The 14,143-nt window shown below is 41.4% G+C and overlaps 1 protein-coding gene across 15 annotated transcripts in view; it reads right to left on the bottom strand.

Moving 5' to 3' along the window:
- NRG1 (neuregulin 1) overlaps positions 1-14,143 on the bottom strand; it is a 464,304-nt gene that overhangs the window by 134,117 nt on the left and 316,044 nt on the right. For 10 of the 15 annotated variants that reach the window (XM_072030964.1, XM_038170102.2, XM_072030965.1 and 7 more), the window contains 3 exons: positions 10,848-10,972; positions 3,381-3,431; positions 520-570 (listed from right to left, as the gene is read on the bottom strand). In XM_072030964.1, coding sequence (XP_071887065.1) covers positions 520-570; positions 3,381-3,431; positions 10,848-10,972 — 227 coding nt within the window. The remainder of the gene's footprint in view (positions 1-519; positions 571-3,380; positions 3,432-10,847; positions 10,973-14,143) is intronic. The other 5 variants (XM_072030966.1, XM_072030967.1, XM_038170101.2 and 2 more) reach the window with 2 other exon arrangements.

Here is a 14,143-nt window from a genome sequence, read left to right as displayed (position 1 = left end):
CAAGGGTAGCCTAGTACAACGGGAGGACCCTGAAGAGCTCTAACATGCACCAGCTGGCACAGGGTTGAAGGGCAATCCACTCCAGATGGGAATGGATGGCTTCAGTGATGTTCCAGCTACCCTAGGACCAGGGTAGGTGTAGGTGGAGGCAGAGGGGATGGCTTTTGAAGTCACACATCCCCTGGGGAAGGCAGGGAAGGGAACTCTAGATAGGAAACACTTGAGCAGTTTCCTCCCTTTTTTTCCCTGCCCAAATATACACTTAGACCTTTCCAAAGGAAGGTGGTTAGACACTCAATCTGCAAAGGACATGACTTTGAGAGTTGTACTCACATGTATGCATATAATAAGAAATAACAACCCTTTGAAGACATATCTGTAGGTCCAGGAATCCCGCTCAGTCACTCCCAATCCCTTACTGTAGCTTTAGATAGAAGCACATTGTTTGCTGAGCTATGGAGTATAAAATGTGTTGGAGGAGCTTGCCAGCAATAATTTAAACAACTTGTATATACTTACAGGAGGAAGTATTTGTTCCTTCTGTTGAAGCTCGTATCCTAAGCATGGGTTCTGCAACACACAGAAGGTAACAACAAAGTTGTAAGAATAAAACCACAGCTACGCTGTTATACTGGAGGAGCTCAAACATCTTCCCCAAGAAGCGCTTTCTTTTTCTTATTTCTTTTTCTCTCTCTTTTTTTTTTTTTTCTTTTTCATTTTTGCAGTAATCAGAAACCCGCCAAAGCACAGGAAAAAAATTAGATAGGTCCAGAAAGCAAAGAACTTCAAAGTCGGTACAGCATGTCCTAGGCACACTGTGAATAATCAATTACAGCAGAAAATGCTCCATAGTCCTGGGAGAAGTTTTCAGCTGTTTGTGACAGCATTGGAGGAAAATGGAAAGCAGCGTGTCTTGAAGCTCTACAAGCTGACTCAGGAAACAGTAGTTGCGTATCTTCTTTTCTCATTACTCTTAATGGGTAGTCAAGACTCCAAGGCTACCACAGCTATGGCTAAGGACCTCTGTCGCTTGACAGAGAGCAGAGAGCAGGGTCCATGTGTGTTGCCAGCTCTGGAGGCATATGTAGCTGGAAAGGTGAGCAGGACATGTTCCAGACCAAAACTGGACATAGCACCAGCCCCAAAGTGGTTGCAAAGAAAGGAAAAAGAAGAAGCGTTCTCAAGATGGCAAATAATCTTGTAGGACAGCTGAAGGAAACAGACCTCAACAGAAATCACACAAAGGCAGCACTCAGAAAAGTGAATGGAAGAAGCATGACAGCCTCAAACTGGGGCTGAACCTCCTGAGCAGTAAGAAACTGAACCACATAACAAGCCAGGGCCAGGTGTTTGGGTGGCTACATGGGCTTCCACTGACTTGAGTCCAGCAGAACATAGCGTTGTGCACGAGTAAAGAGCTAAGAAGTGTGCTTGAGGAGTACTGTCAGGTGGAAGGAGGAGTCTGCAAGAGAGCCATTAGCTTCAGGCAACAATTTGATGTGCCACTGCATAGAGGAATGAAGTCGAGGCAGTTAACAACTGGCCTGAGGATGACGAGAAGCAGGTCAGGCATTCTGCATGCTCTTTAGCAAAATATTCAGCAACATGTCACATGAAGCAGAAAAGATGAACTATTCAAGAGACGTAGCTCCTGGAAATTTACACACTAGCATCTTACAAACAGCCTATCTTCAATTACAGAGGCAACATACATCATATATTAAGATTTGCAAAGCCTAGAAAAAGTCAGTGATGCCCTAAACCCCAGACACTGTTGGTCAGCAGGAGAATACTGCAGTGGCAGGGAAAGCTGAATTGGTCTGGGCCCAGGGGGAAAAATGGCACCTGGGTGGGTTTGGCACTGAGCAGATCTCTGACCCAGTCACATGGCAAAGACTATTTCAGAGCTCCATGGAGATACATATTAGAACATTTCAACAAGCAGCCGTTGAACTTATTGCTTTCTGCTCTCCTTCAGGCCAACAGCATGATGCGCTGCTTGGCATTGCGTCGGCAAGTGCAGCAATTTATCAGGACTGAAGCCAGCCTTTTGAACGTGCCCGCCTCCTTCTCTCCAGTGACACAATAGCAATATAAGAAGAGAACAGTAATGTAACAGCAGGCACTGGAAGGGATACAGGCAGGGAAACAGACCACTCAAGAACAAGAAAATTATTTCATGGGAAAGAAGGGAGCAAAGTGCAGGGTCTACATTCTTGCTGCAGAAGTGAGAAGGCAAGGGGAGCCCACTGGAGTCAGTGACCAGCATGTCACCTTCTTTGAACAAAAATGGTTCCAATGGTTACTGGACACTTGCTATTAGCTATGTGGTCTCATACATATCCAGTGAAGCACGGGTGACAGGCCCTACTGAGAACATGAAAGAATATGGGCACATCCAATGGCTCTTCTGTCAGGCAGCGGTGCCAAGATTTCAGAAGTAGGTCGCCACACACGCAGATGCATCAAAGGAAAGGCTGCAGGCATGCTAAATGCAAAATCTGGCAATCACACTGTTTTCCTTGATCTAGCCCACAAACACTGTCAACTCTCACTAAAACCTGTCTCTGCCAGACATAGCTTTCTCAAAAAGCTAGCAGGGCCCTGGCCTCCTTGCCAAGCAGGATATGTGCATCTTGTAAATCCTTGGGATGCTCGGCTTATACATGCCTATCCACATCTCTCTCAGCCAAGCTCAGCAATAGAAACAACTGCTGGTACTGTGACCATGTATAAAGTAACTTCTCGGTGGGGTCATTTCCAGGAGTAACTCTCTGGAGGTGTGAAATATATAACTGCAGGCTAGATGCTGAAAGTAAAATTCCTCCATCCCAAAAGGAAACTGTCTGGAGAAGGCTCCTATTATGATAAAGGCAGCTTCAAAAGCGGTTAAACTATTGACAATGAGCTACCTGTCTACCTTCACAGACCCCAAAAAGCTATTGGGAAATCTATCTAGAGCCCTGAGGAACAGAGCAGTCTAGGCAACAGACTTTCTGGAGGAAACATCGACATGTCCGTATGCTCTTCAAGTTTACAAGCAGTTGCTAGGATTTACAAGAACAGGAGCAACAAGTGCTTTTCAAAACACAGGTCCTAACAGCTCAAATATTTTTTATACTGTCTGCTGCAGGCTGACAAACTCAGGCCAAATCAGCATCCTCAGTACAGCTCCAGGATACCAAAGAGTATGCTTAGCCCTTGTTCATTCATTTCTTAGTCCCTGAAACAGCTCCAGCATTCAGGGTCATATGCAGGTGCTGAGGCTCTGGATGCAGGCGATTTTGATGTGTGCTAAGAAGAAGCAGTTTCAGAGCTGCAGAAGCAGTTTCAGGAAGAAAGAAAGAGAAGGAGAGAAAGACTCTGTTAATTGAACTTACGTGAAGAAGTTTTTGTCCCTTCTGTTGAGACTGGTATCTTGCTGGTGCTCTCTGGAAAACATAAGAGGCAACAAGAAGTTATAATGTGGAGTCAGGTGGTCCTCTAACTTAGCATTCAATGCCAAGAATGGAGAAGGTAAAGAGGAAAAAGGTGCTCAAAGAAGCAAGCTTAGACTCTGCTTCAGTGGCAGAGGCTGCAATCAGACACCAACTTGCAAAAGTTTCCTTTTGGGAAAAAGTGAAAAACGATGGCTTCTACTGGTGTGGCTGAAGAAAAAGTCTGTTACTTCTCAAAAAAGCCAGTTGTTCAATCTCTCATTCTCCTCTGGGAATAACGGATCAGTGGCAACCAGAGAAATCACACAGATGGCTCTGCTTCTGGAAGGTGTCAGTGTGAGTATTCACTCCTTATGCTTCTAGAGAGTTAAATTTTGCAACGATGTGTTCCTGCTCATATCACTTGAATTGCTGCTAAGTACATGCAATAATGTTACTTGCCACTTCAGGGAAATCTTCGAAGTCACACATGCAAACCCAGCCTCCCATGGGATGACTACTGGGGCTCTGTGACGGAAATCAGTTGCTTTGCTGAAGAGAGGAGGAAAGCTGCTCTTCCATCCTGGTCCTACTGAGACATGTTATTGCTATTGACACACTGCCATGGACTTCTTGCACCGAAGTGACCTCGTGCTAACAACACCATCCATCTGTCTGTGCACTGCTGACCTTGCAAGTCACATGCATCTCAGTTTTCTCAACATTCTCACAACAGTTTCCCACCTCAGAGCTGTGCAGCTCAATCCTGCTGCACAAGCATGAGATCTATGGCTGGAACTTGAACACCTTGAATTTTTAAGGCACACCCTGAATCCTCTAGTAGGCTGAACAAAACAAGGTGAGAAAAAGCCTCAGAAGAGGCTTAGGAAAAGGCAGTTTAGGAATGTTCTTGTGTCTGGATTAGGTGTTCCTCTGCTCATATCCTTCAGACTTCACACAGACTTGAATAGAGACAAAACATGGTCCAACTGTCTTCCCCTCAGGATCCCTGTTGTTAAACTTGTGATGAGCCTGTGCGTTGATTTATATCTTGTTAGCTCTTCTACTTTTGTACATTTTTCCCCTTTTGGTCCAGGTTTCTTTGGCAAATATCTTGTTTGTCTGGGCAATACAGTCCTTTTTCACCTCACTAGTGTGAGAGAACATGTTATGCAGCATTTGTCTGATACCCAATGGTGCGTAGCATGGAAATTGGTATCATAAGTACAATTTTTAAGGTCAAAACCTTTGCACTTGGTCTTGGAACATTGTGGCCCACAGCCAGGCAACTTTCAGGACCATTTGCTGGCTATGAAGGCATTTTGCTGTTGTACACTGAGGGTGTCTGAGCAATTAACCTTTCTTAGTCATAATAGAAGACAGAACAGGTCTGACAGCTGAGCAGCTCAGCATCTGGCACGACTGGAGCAACTTTTTCTTTCTCAGTTAAAGAAACCATGTTCCATTTAGTGCCCATGCTGAGCTTTTTGGAGCATTTCTTATTGTCACCTTCCCATGATCAGCTGTGCCATTACAAACACAGGTGGGAAATTTCCCTTTCAGTGGAAAATACAGTTGGAGCCTCCCACACCAGAAATGTGTCAAGAAGCACATTTAGAAAACTTGGCGTAGTTACGTATTACCAATCCTTGTTAGTAATATTCATGTTAGCAACATTACCAGTGGATGTTAACATTTGAAAGACACAAAATTTGTGTGTACTGCTTATTGAGGAAAGTATACCACAATTGTAAAAGAGGCATTTTACTCCGTCTGAGAAGGTCTGCACAGATCCACACAACAAACCAGTGGATAACAAGATGAAGCTGCTTGTGGGGACCTTCAATACTTGCCAGAGTTAGAAAAGCCAGAAATATTTTTCAGTCATAGTACTTGCTGTTTCTGTGGTCTGCTGAGATATGGAGACCACAGCTTGTGTCCCCATGAGAAGCAGCAATCTCAAATGCTCCATCCAATTCTGTCTGCTGGAGCTTCTAGGAAGCATTTAGTTTTGGTAAGGTAACTGTTCTTGAAAGATGTTTGTGCTGGGGATTTCTTAAGGAAGTATGTTTAAGGATGAACACAAAATCCTTGCTTTTGGCAACAGGTCCCTGCAGTCTCTTAGTCCCATTTCCTTTACACACTGGCCAGCTTCATCTCCTGCAGTCTCTTCTGGCAAGATGGAGAAGAGTCCTCCAAATATGTAAAAGATTCACAACACTCTTGCTGAGCTTGGACTCTTGATCCATCCTCCCAGTCAGGGAGCTTTACCTGGGCTGCTGAGAGGGGACGTCTTCATGCTTCTTGTCATACTGATGTTTACTTTCTGGCAGTGATTTAAGACTTAAGCCTTTTGCATTGATTTTGTCAGTTAGATACCCACCTACATACATGTAGAGAAAGAAAGAGTACCTGAACCCTCTTATTTGTTCTTCAGCACATAAAGTAATAGGTGAGTAGAAGGTGTGGTCGAGGACATGGAGAAGTGTCTTTTTTCGTAAAAATACTATTCTTTTTACCTTTTTCCTGATCCTCCGAGAAAGTACTGCCCAAAATCAGATGAGAAGAGCACTGACTTTCTGAAAAAATGGACTCAAATTTGTCAAATTGCAAGGAAGTTTCAAACCTATTCTTAGGGAAATTCCTATGCCAAACTGAGCAATGGCAACTTATTTTATTTTATTTTATTTATTATTTTTCCCCACTGTGGGGTCCAGTTCTTTGACACTGATCCAGGAATGATGATTTACACCCACTGAGAATCTGACCCGTTATGTCAGCCTACTGTATTAAAAAAAAAAAAATCTATGCTCCCAGATCACCTATATCTATGTTAAAGAAGAAAACCACTCTTGCTTTAATCAAATCTCAGACAGATTAATGCATGAGAAGGAAGGAACTTTCCTTGCATTTGAGGTATTTTGTAGTTAGCCACATGCTCAATAGGTACTAGATCCAACATATTTTTAATTGCATATTTCTCTGCCATCTTCTTGAAGATCAGCCACTGGCTACCTTTAGAAGAGGAAGGGCATGGTCACAAAATAAACTTTAATGAATGGTGAATGTCTATTGGCTACTGTGCGACTCTGAGTAGTACCATTATAGTACCATAGAGTTCCACTCTACTAGTACAACTGCAAAACCTAAGGATGCAAAATCAGAAGCGTATGCAAGCTACTGCCTTTGTAGTTAATGAATTTACCATGGATTACCTCTACCCACAGCTGAGTTACCTGCACCTATCACACGAAAACTTCTTTTTCCCTTCAATTCAGGCAAAGTGGTCCTAGCCACTCCTACGGATGACTCAAATAGTGTCAATTCATTTTGCATAAGATGTGCACAATGAGAGCTCACACAGTGCCCTGCCATGACCCAACAACTGCAAATACTGAAGACTGTCAGCTTCTGAAGCACCTCTGCTGGAATCCACACTTCTGCATGCTGAGCCACAGTAGGGCCAGCAAATCTCCTTAGTGAGACAAAAGATCTAGGTCAATAGGTTTTAAAGGGGAAGACTGACACCAGATTCAGTTGTAGCTGAGGCGTGCTCAACACTTCGAAAACAAGGTCACTTAAATTGTTGTTTAAATATGACATTTTGCGAGCAAGTTTCCAAACATAAAATTGAAAGCTCTGGCTGTGGTAGCAAGTATACTCTCAGTACCTGTTATTGAACTAAGACCTTACATTCATGATAAGGGCCATGAAAAAATTCACTGCAAGAATCCTTTGCCATGCTAACGTGACAAAATGCAAAAAGCAGCTATTACCACACAACCAAAACCTATGTGCTATTTACACAATGCCAGAAGAACTTCATGGCTCTAAACTGACCTCCGTTATAATCCTTCTTAGGGGAGTATACATGAATAAGAGTGAAGGAAAGTAAGAATGAAGCTCATGTCCTGTGGGCAAGTTATACTTGTTAGAAATTTAAAAGAGAACAGAATAGCTCCTACTGCTTGCTCTTAAAAATGGCAAAACAAACTAACAAACAAACAAAAAAAAATCCAGAGTTTATTTACGTATTTTTACATTTGCTGCATTTTTAATCCATAGATGTGGCTCTATAGATGAGGCTTTATGTATTTTTCAGTAAAAAGGATAAAAATTAAAAAAAAAAAAGTCTATAGAGGTTAACAGTGCATATGCTGCATGTGTTTTTTTTTGTGTGTTCATACGTAGTGAAAACTTTTGTAAGAGAAAATAATGCAGTTTTAAGTAACAGCAATGATAATCATAACTGTAGCAGTAAAAAAGACAGGAGTTATTGCACTGACTATTATTGTTTCAGGAAGAAAGTTATCCTTCCTAGCATAGGATTAAGGAAAAATAAAGTGCTTTGCTCATTAAAAAACAAACAAACAAACAAACAGTGTTTTCATTAAGAAATACTCCTTTTTTATGCTTTGGATCAAGGAGTAAACATTTTTCATTTTCAGATGTAGGACCTTAGTGTAAAAGCTGTGTGTCTTGTTCTTTGTGTGATTTTTCTTAATATCCATTGCTAACTGATAGCAGAGATAAGGTATCACGTTAGATAGACCTTTACTCTGGCCCTTGAGTTCTCTTTTGTGGCATATACCAGCAAAGAAAATTTCAACCAAAATAGTTAAACTTTGACAGAATCCTGGGGAATTAAACACAGAATTTTTATACTGAAAACCAGTAATCTTTTAGTGGAAAGAAAAATAACCTGATGTCCAGAAATATAATTGCCTTATCTATCCTTGGTCTTAAAGTACACAGCATAAAGGGAAAGGAGGATCAAGGTTGTAGATAGCAGGACACACATAATAAACATGACCAGGTGAGCATACAGGTGCCCATGGTGGATACTAAGTGGCTAATTGAAGTTAGGGTACATGTAGCTGAGCAGCTTAGTATGACCATAGGAAAGTCAAGTCTTTACCCCTCTGTCATTCTGTCTGTTGGAGATGGGAGGATGAAATCTCCCTGCCTACTCTGCAGAGGTTCACCCTTCTCAGAAGTCCACACACTACCACACACTAGTTTTCTACAGCAGCTCCTGGGCTGCCCTGGACCAGTCCTACTCCAAATGTCAATTGTCAGAAAATAACAAATAAGTGCTAAATATGCTTCCCTCCTTCCCCCCCCCCCACCCCCCCACACACACTATGAATAGGGCAGGACCACACAGATATATATGGGACCTGAGTAATGACTACCCTTCAGGGCTCATTACCAAGTTTGGATCCCAAATCTGTCATTAAGCTAGCAAGGGGAAGAGGTCAGGGAATGCAGGGGAAGAAGGGGTGAGGAGGTCACCCATGCAGGGGGTCTGTCCCTGTTTGTAAAGCAGATGTTGCCCTCTGAGGCCTTAGGGATCCATTGCTCTTAAGTCACCAGATGTTGCCCATGCTGTTCCTCAAGACCAGGTGGAAAATTCCATACTTGGAAAAAAAAAAAAAAACAGAAACAAACAAACAGGAACTATTGTACTAGTAATTTATAAGCAACAGTAAGGGGGGGGGTTGAGGGGGCTCAAATGTATGTGTGGCAACCAAATATGCATGATTGATTTATTCATCCAATGAATGCTGCCATGCCTGATTCTAGATTATCGAGTATCACTGAGATGTTGCAGTTCAGATCTTTACAGAAAAGACCCAGCTGTCAGGTTTAGATTGGATTTTTAGATTTTTACCTGTTATCAAGGGGGCTTGCATGCACAGCTATGTTTTAATGAACAACGTTAGACAAATTATAACATATTGGTTATGAATTCATTTTGAAGGGTTTGTCTGAAAACGTCCTCATTCCAAACCAAGCTCCCATCTCCCTGCAGTAAGAGTGTTTTTCTGTCATTCAGCACAACCCAAAGGGAAGTTGAAAAATTAATGTCACAGAGCATAGGAATAGAGTCCCAAGTGTGTTCCCCAGCCAGGTCACTATTCTTTGTATGAGGACGTAATGGAGGATGCCCACATTTTTTTTTTTCTTTTTTTTTTTTTTTTTTCAGGCTCAGTGTCTGCAGCTGAGTTTTGGAAACTCCAGTTTCTTGGAAATAGTACAGGAGTTTTCCATGTAAGCAGCTAGTGAGCAATCAAAATTTGTGTTCATGGAAACCAAGAGCATTTACAAAGCTATACAGAAACACCTACCCATTTTTGCTCCTAATAACATTCTGGTAAATAACACTTGATCTTTTATATGAGTCTCCTGACATCTGATCAAGACTGTAATACCAGACAGCTCATGTGAAATCTTAGCACTTGGGATTCTTCAGTTGATAAATTAGAATAGCAAATACATGATGTGAATACAGTAAAGCAACCACTGTGTGACCACAGAACAGCAGATAGCCAAAGAGAAATCCCACTGGCAAAGGTTCACATTTGTTTTCCTATTCATTGAAATGCCTATATCCTGATTCAGGGCACAATGCGGAACAGAAAAAAACATCAGTGGTAAATTCCCATTGCAACAACATCTTCAAACCCATCTCATGTACACACAGAACATATGCTTTGTTTGCTAATGACAGCATGTTTGTTTGATACTTCACAACTGGCTAGATACAGGAATTTGAATTATCAGAACTGAATTAGAAATGTCATGCTTAAGAAACAAGATTCCAGCTGAACCACAGCCTTCAAAACACTCTCAAGAAGAAACAGTACTGCTAAAACATTACTGTACAAGAAAACACTCACTAAATTCTGTCAGAAGCATTTGGAACTTCCCATAAGTGGAATGAAAAGGAGCTCTGCAAAAATAACAACATAAAATAATTTAAAATCATTTGGGCAAGTCTGAATGCTACCTGACTCATAGGAATCTCTGTTCCTCTCAAAGTAACTTTAAAAAGTAGTATCTGAATCAAAGTACATGAATTACATTCATGGCTTTGAATAATACACTTTTGAATACATTCATGCCTTTGTCTTTGCTATGGTAAAAATGAAGAAAAATAAAACTGTCAACCTCTGTGAAAGGAAAACTGTTGCCAACTATGCAAATATTACTTAAAGACAAAGAGTGGAGTTCTCGATTATAAGTCAGATTGAGAATCATTTCATAGTAAGTGAAAGCCCCCTATAGTGCCTCTGCTACTTACGCATACAATAATTAAAATAATATTCCCTTTCTTTCACTGTCTTCTTATCTTGACTATTTAGACTGTGCCTTAGACTTGGTGATGGAAAGTGTCTCACAGAAGTGCTCTCTCCTCAGATTCATAGGAGACATCCCATTTGACCTGGTAAGGAAAGCCAAGCACCTCAGCTACACAGTAGCTAAGTCTGGCCTGATTCATTTTCTTAGCACACCTAACAGATCTCAGTGTTTCCACTTCCACCAGCAAACCTTTCCCCTCCTTCAGTCCCTTTTGCCCTGATGGCAAAAGACCTGTAATACATGGTCTTTCTGAATGCAATAGTAAAATAAAGAGCCAAGCCTTACCATTGGTGTCCGTGATGATAACACTGGCTTTAGTACTGTCATTCCCTAGTTTGCTGCTCACTCTGCATGCGTATTCCCCAGCATCGGCCAACGTGGCTCTATAAATGTGAAGCTCAGAGTATTTCCTGCAAAATAAAAAAAAAAAGAGCATATAAACATCCTGTATTAGAGTAACAGTCACTGCATGAACCAACACATTCTTTTTCTCTCTCAACAGAGTCTTGTCTTCCATTCTTATACTCTAACTGATTAACACTATTCAGGTTTGAAAGAAGGAAGGAAAGTAAAAAAAAAAATCTCTATCCTCAAAGATGCTGGAAAACAGGCATAGTAATTAACTCAATTAAAGATACTTATTTATGCTTTTTTTGCTTGCTAGGAAGCTTTGTTCTTAAAGGAAATCTCTGAAAAACAGCCTTCCTCCCTCAGCCGAACTGTTGGTTATTCAGATGCCATGGAGATGGGTGTAATACTAAAATAGATTATCCTTTCCTACAGGTTCATATTGCCAGTAGCAGAGTTCTGGGTAAGTACTGTAGTTTCCAACATCTGACTAAATAATCATGAGATTAGGACACACCACTCTCTTTAACAACCTCTGAAACCCCAATAGTAAATCACTTTCCAGCACTAACAAAAAATTATGGGCAGGAGCACAATTTGCATGAAGCTACATTTTGTTCCTGGCTCAGAGATGTAATTTAATCAGTCTCCAAGGTTTTGAGATTAGATTTTAAAATGCAGAACTCCTGCCTGCCCATTAATTGGGTAGAAACATGTTCTGGTGTCATTCAAGGGGTCCCCAACTCATGTGATACCAATAATCCCATTACCTAGACTGCAGAGAATGACTGGCTTGGGGAAAACATACAAATTACTGCTGTTCCTAGTTTCTGTTTAAAATAAGTGCTTTGGGGAAGTTTTTGCCTGCTGCAAAGCCCCCTCATTTACCCACAGAATAGTCACTTAGGAGAGTGCTTGAGCATGGGTTTCCCTGTATTGGCTTACTCTAAAGTTAAGGACTGTTCCCCCAGAGCCAGAGGTTCTTCACTCCAAAAACTCTTAGTCACCAGCAGCAACTGCTGAGGTAAGCAACATCTGTGGAGTTGCCTTGCCTCAGCACAGCCATGTTTTCCTAACTCTTCATTCAGACATCACAACATGTTATCCCTTCTGGGTATCATTGAGCTGGGCTGGGTTCACACCAGAGACAAGTCTCTTATAGCAGGAGGGCTTCTGGAGCAACCAAAACACTCAGTGCTGCTTCCAACACATACTTGAGAGCCACCCCTCTCCACCACAATCAACTATCCCAACTACTGTCAAACAACTGCTTATAGACAACTCAGCCTTCTCTGCCTCCATGTGAAGGTCCTAACACTCAGCTCTACTAGAAACCTCCATCACAAACATTTCCCTTCATGCCATCAAGGAAGGCTGCTTTCTTGAGGCCACTGGCCTTCAAAGAAGAGACAGCAGCCAAATTAAGGTTATCAACTGATAAGGTGCGCCTAAAAGGTAAATAACTGAATAGCTGACTATTTGGAGCTCCTTCTCAGGTAATGTTTTAAGGCTACTTCCTGATGCTGAATTAATTAATTGGGCTGTGTTCCAGGCTGCATTTCAGGTAATATACAAGAACAGACTCCAGCTAGTGGTAACCAGGAATACACGAGAATGAAGTGATTGAGACATTGACAAATGCTACTGACTCTTTGGGTGAGAATTTTGCATCTCACAGCTATGTTTATACCACAGTAAAAATGACCTGCTCTTCATGCTTCCTGCCACCTATTCATATACCTGGCAGTGGTCTGTGCCACCTAACAGCTTGCATGGACATATGATATTTCCTATATCCCACATGTTATCTTTCAGCCAATCTTGCAGACATTTGTGTATAGGGGGAGCTAGCTGTAGCTTCAGGAGACCTCAAAAGAAAACATAAGAAGGCTCAGTTCTTTTGGCAACTCACTTTGATAAGGAAGCAGAGCTGCAGCTATATCACTTTTATTTGGGCACTCACTCTGCGTCTGCTGCAGTCTCTTTCCCCTTTATGATATCAAGAAATATTGATGCAAACAACCTTCATGGAACTCCTAGCTTTTAGAGGAAGAAGCTCCTTTTCCCTTATGCATCTATTTTTATTCTTTGTTTTACATTGCACTTACAGAGAGAAGTAAGGAAGTCAGACTTCCTTTTATGATTTTAGAGTGACATTAAAATAGGTAAAACAACCATATGGTTTACAAATCTACTTCTAGCAATCCAAGTTCATTCTTGTTTGTAGAAAAACTCTGCAAGAAGGCCAAATAAGATCAACATTTTGTAGTCTTAAGGATATTATCGAGACATATCAGGACAGAATTCAAAACAGAACAGAAGATGACTCATTAATGGCTGTAAATGAAGCAGCTCCCTAGCAATTCGGTACTCCCACAGTATTCACTGAAAGTCCCTTTTAAGAGATTTTACATTGAAATGCCCGTCATTTTCTCAACCTGTACTATGCTACACCAAAAAATACCTCTCACTCTAAGGTTTCCTTCTGACATATCTTTAGTTCATCACCACTGCTGAGCTTGTATTCATACATGAAAGAGAAAAAATACATCCACAGAATGCAGTCCCAGCCCACCTTATCTGACTGCTTGAATTCATTTTGCTTCCAGGCTCCATCTGTCATCCAGAATTCCCTGTCTGCGAGCAAATATCCAGGCTATGCTTGGATGAAGCCCAAGTTGCAGGGCACTTGCATATGAAGTTTTCTCATGAACGGCTGTTTCCAAAGCCATCATCTTGGTGAATTAGCAACCACTTTCCTCCTGCTCCCAAATCCTAATCCTGATACAGAAGCTCCTGTTCACATAATGAAGAGAGCTAGACCCTGTATAGGTTACTACCCAACAGAAAAATGTGAGGTCTTTACCTGAACTTGAAATGCAGAGAAGGAAAACGAAACATTACTGGTACAAGTGGACACCAGCAGGAATGCTTAAATAACAAGTGAAAAGGCCTTGTCTAGTGTTCAGCTTTTGCTCTATCTCCGTTGACACAGAGGAATAACTTAAAACTTATCTATACAGATAAATCAATAGAATATGGCATAGTGAATCACCAGGAGTGCTAAGAGCAGCAGGAACTCACTTACTGCATGCTTTTAATTAAAAAAATTGAGGTAAAAGCAAGAACTTTTCACCAAATGTTAAACCCTTATTTTCATTTGACTTTCCAGAGGAATGAAAAGAGGCACAGTCATTTAGTGTGATTCACCTGCTCTACTGTAATGTCATTGC

The sequence above is a fragment of the Anas platyrhynchos genome, chromosome Z (assembly GCF_047663525.1).
Source record: "Anas platyrhynchos isolate ZD024472 breed Pekin duck chromosome Z, IASCAAS_PekinDuck_T2T, whole genome shotgun sequence".
Taxonomy (NCBI): domain Eukaryota; kingdom Metazoa; phylum Chordata; class Aves; order Anseriformes; family Anatidae; genus Anas; species Anas platyrhynchos.
Note: the sequence above shows the minus strand (reverse complement) of the source record. Positions and strands in the feature narration are given on the sequence as shown.